The 7,036-nt window shown below is 40.8% G+C and overlaps 1 protein-coding gene across 1 annotated transcript; it reads right to left on the bottom strand.

Moving 5' to 3' along the window:
* Positions 1-629: 629 nt before the first annotated feature.
* Positions 630-5,347, bottom strand: LOC144537225 (uncharacterized). The gene is made up of 2 exons (XM_078280761.1): positions 5,294-5,347; positions 630-4,424 (listed from the first exon to the last, which is right to left on the bottom strand). Exon 2 carries the CDS (start codon positions 4,176-4,178, stop codon positions 1,878-1,880), a length of 2,301 nt encoding a protein of 766 aa, XP_078136887.1. The 5' UTR covers positions 4,179-4,424; positions 5,294-5,347; the 3' UTR covers positions 630-1,877.
* Between the last annotated feature and the right edge of the window lie 1,689 nt (positions 5,348-7,036).

Below are 7,036 nucleotides of genomic sequence, written 5' to 3'. Positions count from 1 at the left end.
AATCTTCAAATAGGCTCACAAACACGTTAATCATTATCTTGTTAAACACATCTTAAATGAATTACAAGCAACATATTTAAACAAAAAGAATAGTAGGCAGAAAAAGACACAATACACAATTAAAAAAAAAGGGATTAAAGGGATTCTATCAACATAACTCAAGTAAGAATGATTCTCTTTCAGATTCATTAATTTATAACAATTTAAAATGAATGTTTACATTTTTCAATCTATAATAGTTCCTAGATTATGTACTAATCTAACACATCTATAACTCTTGCCGTCTGATTTTTGTTTTGTTAGTTCCTACACGTTTAAAACACCAAAGTCAAACAGTAACCTAAACAAACTGACCGATGGAGGCAGCAGCAGAGCAGCAACTCCCGTGTTCTGCAGGTAAAGTGACTGTTTTTGTCAAAGAAGTCTGGTGGCTTTGAAGGGAGCTGGACTATCCCTTTAAAGCAGGGATCTTCAACAGGGGGTCCGGGGCCCCTAGGGGGGTCCTCAGAGTTACTGCAGGGGGTGATTGGTTTACTGGCCTATAGGTGAGGTAGTCACTAAGCCACCCACAGACACAGTTATTGACGGAAATTGGCAATTTATGATGCGTATTTGAAAAGATGCCCCCCCACACACACACACACACACACTGATTCCGATACCTGAACTTGCGTATTGGCCGATACCGAGTACCGATCTGATACCAGTGTGTCATATATTTTATTATGTTTTAACAGCTGTATACTACTATCTCTGTATAGATGATATGATGTATAACAGCTGTATATTACTATCTCTGTATGGATGATATGATGTATAACAGCTGTATACTACTATCTCTGTATAGATGATATGATGTATAACAGCTGTATACTACTATCTCTGTATGGATGATATGATGTATAACAGCTGTATACTACTATCTCTGTATGGATGATATGATGTATAACAGCTGTATACTACTATCCCTGTATAGATGATATGATGTATAACAGCTGTATACTACTATCCCTGTATGGATGATATGATGTATAACAGCTGTATACTACTATCCTACTATTAAAAAAAAGGGTTCAAAGACATGACACTAGATAAGTACAGACATTGAGTAGTATTATTCTGTGAGAATGTTGATAATGGTGATGATGATGATGATGAACATCATTATTATCGTTATGGTTATCATCATTATTTAGGATATTATTCACCTTATGGTGGCAATGTACTGTATATAAGTACTGACCCGTATGGGTATACGTAGGTGTGTATGTATGTATGTATAAAGTAGGTAAGTGTATGCAAACACACTGTATGTATGCATGTATGTAGAAAGTTATCTGGGTAAGGGTATATGTTCTTTAGTTTTTTTGTATGATTTATTTTTATCTTTCTTGTCTTGTACATTTTTTTCCTTGTCACTTTGTATGTGAGATGGTTGGGTCTTATATAAGCTGAAGCTTCTGACCCTATCCTTTGGTTACGACCAATACATTCATTCATTCATTCATCCAGAGGAGCCACCAAATGGAACTGTTGTGAACAAGAATTACTTAATCTCCAACATCCTGTAAAATAAAATGGCATCAACAGTTTACAGTAACTCATGTCAGCCAGCAGGTGGCACACAGTTTCCTCTCATGTTCAGTCTGTAAAAACAGCTCAGGGAGATTCCCTGAAGAAAAAGTAGTTCACACAGCATCATCAACCGGAAACCCAATTTAACTAACCAGCTGCACATTAGATGCCTACTATTTAGCTCTTATATTTTAACATTTGATCAGATACAAATACACTTTTATGAAGAAACTGGGCTGTTGTGTTCATGGTCTCTTGCAGAAAATACTCTTAAACTGAATGCATCACCTGTTCATTTAGCTTCAGATCAACCCAAGATGTTCACAGAGAAACGGGTCGGCCTCACAGAGGAACTCAATCATCTCTGAACTAGCAGCTTCACCTTTCTTCCTCACTGTGTCGACAACAAAACGAGCTTTGTCTCTTCTGTTTTGCATCGAGTCCGCTGACTCCCTCTCAGAATCAGCCATCACCTTTTTCTCCAACAGTTTGTCCAGCAGACTTTTGAGAACAGGTCCTGATATCCCATCGATGAAGCTGCTCCGTATGTCCAACAGCCTGTCATTAGGACGGAGATTCACAGCGCTCTGCCCACCGGACCTTCTTACTCCAGTGGATGATAGACAAACTCGTCTTTCCCAGACACTGTGGGAGCTGTTGGTGTCCCTCAAAAACAGCTTAATGTGTTTCATTATTGTTTCTAAGCTCACCTGGAATGATGGGAAGAAGTTGTCATAGTTGTCACAGTCAAACTCTGCTTCTGTTGGTTGAACTAGAACTGAGTCGTCTTCAGGACAAGTGGACAGAGAGTATTCCTGCTGTGGGTGCAGTTTACAGTGTGGGGATGTCTCTATGTATCTCTCATCTCCAACTAATTTCTTCCGGATGCGCTGCATATCCCGGAGAACAACGTTCCTCGGTAGCAACAACACATTGAGGAGGGATTCAGGATCAGGATCAGCTGGGGGTCTGTAGAACAGCAGAACCAGCGCTCGGACCGGGTCAGGTGGTGAATCTTCATCCTTGACATTACCGAAACCAGAAAACCCTGTGATGTTTATAATAACATGAGTTTCTGTTATCCTGTGAGGGCTGATTAACTCGATGCCTTCATCGTTCACATGAGCAACTGACAAGAAATCACATCCACCTGTGGAGCGGATCTCACAGTGTGGGAGATGAAGCTGACACACCGACTGCTGCAGACATTTGATGTCAAACAGGGGTCCTGCAGGCTTCTTGTGATGCTGGGCCAGTAGCTTCCTGTTCCAAGGGACAATCCTGTAAACCACGTCCCCTTCTCCCTCCATGTGGAACACCAGGCCGGTCACACTGCACTGGTACAGGCCTGGGCAGGAGCACTGGAACCTGTAGGTTTCATCGGTTTTATCAGCAGTGATATCAGGTGTAAACTCCTCAAAGCTGGTTTTTAACGGAATGTCAGGTAAGCTTTCAGATCGTGTAAAGGTCTTGTTCTTTTCAGAGGTTATTTGACTCAGTGGAGGCATGCTGGGAGGACGAGGCAGCCAGCTGGAGTCTCTTCTTCTACAACCAGGATCTGAGGAGAATATTTGGCGTTGAGAATGGGCTGGCAGGGTGTTTGTGTCTGAGTAGGAAACACGTGTAACAGGTGCCTCCATTTCCATCAGGGCATCACTGTCACCTAATGCTTCGCTTTCAGAATGGAAAGACAAAAACTGAAATGCATCTTGTGTTCTGCTTCCTTCAGTGCAGTGAGTTGAGTCCTGGATGATCCAGGCTGGTCTGACTTGTGGACATGGAGGTGCAGCAACATTTGGGGCTATGGACTGAGAGCAGGTCGGTATACTGACAGTAGAACTGGAGTTAGTGAAGCTGGGTCCACCATCATCTGTTTCTTTTCTGTTTGGAAGACGTAAGTTAGGGTCTGATAAAGGAGGACAACGAGTTTCACGGTCCTGGCAGCCAAACAAGAGGCTACGAGATAACTCCTCCCTTACTTTTTCTCTGTGATAACATGTATCAGATTCTGAATCATCATCATCATCATCATCATCATCATCATCATCATCATCATCATCATCATCATCATCATCGCTGGATGAGTACTGAAGGGTGGAAGGACCAGCTGTTGCATGCAGCTCCATTTCCCTGGTATCATCCTGATTGACTCCTGGCGTAGAAGCTGCTGCATTTTTTATTATTTCTTTTTCTGTGAGGGAACCAGGTGGAGGTCGACCTAACACGTAGTCAGAGGAATCAGTCATAGAAGCAATGCTATGGGAATCTTTCTTATGTTTTTTGTTTCTTCTGAGGTGGGAGACACTGGATTTTCTCTTCTGGCACGCAATAATGAAAGGAGAATGTCGGGAGGGAAAACTGTGAATAGATTCTGTTCCAGGCAGAGATAAATTGCAATACTGCAAAGAGTTTGTGTCAGGAAGAGAGGAGAAACATTTTGAACATTCATAGTAATGTTGGTCACTGTCAGAGTTAACGGTGGGAGAGGGAGAATTATCTCTACCTCTGCAAATCCTGGACAGAGCTCTCCTGATACTTCTGGCTGCTCTGCTGAAACATGATTCTTCTTTTTCTCTTCTTTCATGTTTCACAGCTGATGCCATTTTGCTGCGTTCACGAAGGTCACGATCAGAGTCAGCGGAGCTCAAATGAGCAACAGAAGCCAGGAGATCTCCGTGACCTTTCCCTCCCGTGTTCTCTTTCTCGTTTCGACTCCCTTCTTCAGCCCCAGCTCAACGTCACTTCCTTGTTTTTGATGTCTGATCTTTTTTCTTCTGAGAGTTTTTATGTTTCAAACCTCCTCTATCTGGCTCCGTTCTCCTTTTGGATGGTTTCTCCTGATCTGTACCCTGAAATGAAATCACAAAATCAAAATCTCTTACAAATATTACAGTTAATTTAATCAATAAAATACAGTTCTGTACAAATTAACCTAGTTTACTAGTATACAGGATGTATACAAGGTTTATAATATATTTAGTAAAATACCTGTACTTGTTACTTAGCAGATTTAGAAATGTAATAGAAAATATAAGTATAACCCAGTAATATAATGATTATTCTGCATAATGAGTACTTTCACTTTTGGTACGTATATGTTAATGCTGATACTTTTACATTAATGATATTTTGAATGCAGAACTTAGACTTATAACAGTGTGTACTACTTTTTTATTCTCCTCAGCAGGGTTTTGAAATGCAGAATCATTCACTTGTTCATTGTCACTGATACACACCTTTAACAGCAGTGGTGGAAGAATACTCATATATTACTTAGTATAAGTAGAAATACTCTGTTACAAATCATTGCATCATATTACTCTATATCTGTATCAGTGTCTGAGTCCAAACCGGCAGCGACAGACACCGCCCACCAAGAGCCTGGGTCTGTCCGAGGTTTCTGCCTAAAAGGACGTTTTTCCTGGCCACTGTCGCACCAAATGCTTGCTCATGGGTAGTTGTCAGGTCTTTGTAAATTATAGAGTGTGGTCTAGACCTACTCTATCTGTAAAGTGTCTTGAGATAACTCTTGTTATGATTTGATACCATAACTAAAATGTAATTGATATTAAAGTAGCAGAAAGTATACATACCTCAACATTTAATTTACAATACTAAATGCACTTCTTTTATTCTTTAATTCTGACAAACACATGTCTAATTATAAGTTGTAGCTGTTAATAAAGATGTTACCACACCAGTTTTGTTTCAGACTTACCGGTAAAGGGACTGACTTTCTGGACCCATCTGGAAACCTCTGCGATCATTTCCGTGTTTTACTTTTAGTTTTTACTTCCTTCTTCAGCCACAGATGAACCCTTTGTTGAGGAGTAAAAAGTACAATACGAGTAGAAGTATAAAATGAAAATACCTCAAACTTTGACGGTACTTAAGTAAACTACTTATTGTCTCTCCACCAATGATATGTACATATGTTTTTGTGAGTGTATGTTAACAAAAAAAACTGAAATATGTGCAGATATACTGGTATATCTTGGGTTGTATTTGTTTAATCATTTTAGCTTACAACTGTGTATAAATGAATGATTCTCATATTTTTAGATGATTAGGATGTTATTGAATTGAATACTTGTGTATATAAATTTCCTTGAGTGACGCCAAATGTTTCAGTGTGAACATTTATATCCTATTTAATATCAAACTTCTCTGTTAATATAGATTCATATAGTTGTTTTAGTTTAACTTTGTGAGATCTTTTGGCGTTTTTCCATTACATGGTACCTGCTCTACTCGCCTCGCCTCGCCTCGACACACTGTGCGTCCGTTTTCCGTTGCAGATGTTAGTACCGCCTCAGCGTGGCTGGTCGTTATATGCCGGCTCAACACGCACACCAGTGCACAAGTATAAACATCAGGCCACTTGAGCTTGTTTTCCAGTTCTGTGGAGGCTCCACGCAGAGCTTTCTCCGTAGCCTATGTAAGTGGCCTGATGTTTATACTTGTGTGCTGGTGCGTGCGTCGAGCCGGCCATGTGTGTGTGTACGTGGCTACGGCGAAAGCTCTGCCTGGAGCCTCCGCAGAACTGTAAAACAAGCGGCGCCGCAGGAAACTGCCGTGACCTAACGCGACACACAGAACGTGGAAGGTGTGTTGTTGCCAGAAGACACATTTAGTTTCAAATGAAGCTGGAGGCAGCAGAAATAAACACAGCTGGATAAACTATTTAAAGATAGCGGGTTAGTTCAGGACGCCCCCGTCTGTCGCTTTCACGTCACCTTTTCGGCTCGCCTCAGCTCGCTTGGAACCTCGACTGAGGTGGTACTAAAAAAAGTACCTGTTAGCAGGTACCAGGGACTTTTTTTCGTAATGGAAAACCAAAAAAGGCGAGTAGAGTCGAGGCGAGTCGAGCAGGTACCATGTAGTAGAAAAGCGACTTTAGAGCCATGCTGGCGGTCCTTGACTTCTGATCCTTTAACTTTGACTCTGGCGCCACCATGAGGTTAATATTTGGGTAAAATGTCTGGACAACTATCAGATGGGTTTCCATGATGCAGATATTCAAGTTCCCCAAAAGATGCATCCTAATGACTTCAGTGATCCTTCTGAGATTTCCTCAAGCAAATACAAGCTAATATTCTATCATTTTGGGTTGTTATTGAAATATCTCTACAACTGTTGGATGGATTGCCATTACATTTGGGACACACCTTCATGGTCTTAGTCTTGTTGTCTTCTGTAGGGGACATAAGTTGACTATCTACATTTAAAAAATATATATATACTACAGTGTTGAAACCAAATGATTAGAAAGCAACACTCACACACCTTGCTTTGTCTTTTTTTGTGGTGCAGGGAATTCATTCCCCCAAAGATCCATTTCCAAAGAAGTCCCACAAACACTTCCACATTGATTTATTGGTTGTCGACGTTTCTGTCAAGAGCCTTTCTCAAGACATGTAGTAATCATACATGTAGTACTTAGAAAGGAAGATTATAGGAA

Source organism: Sander vitreus, chromosome 22 (assembly GCF_031162955.1).
Source record: "Sander vitreus isolate 19-12246 chromosome 22, sanVit1, whole genome shotgun sequence".
Taxonomy (NCBI): Eukaryota; Metazoa; Chordata; class Actinopteri; order Perciformes; family Percidae; genus Sander; species Sander vitreus.
Note: the sequence above shows the minus strand (reverse complement) of the source record. Positions and strands in the feature narration are given on the sequence as shown.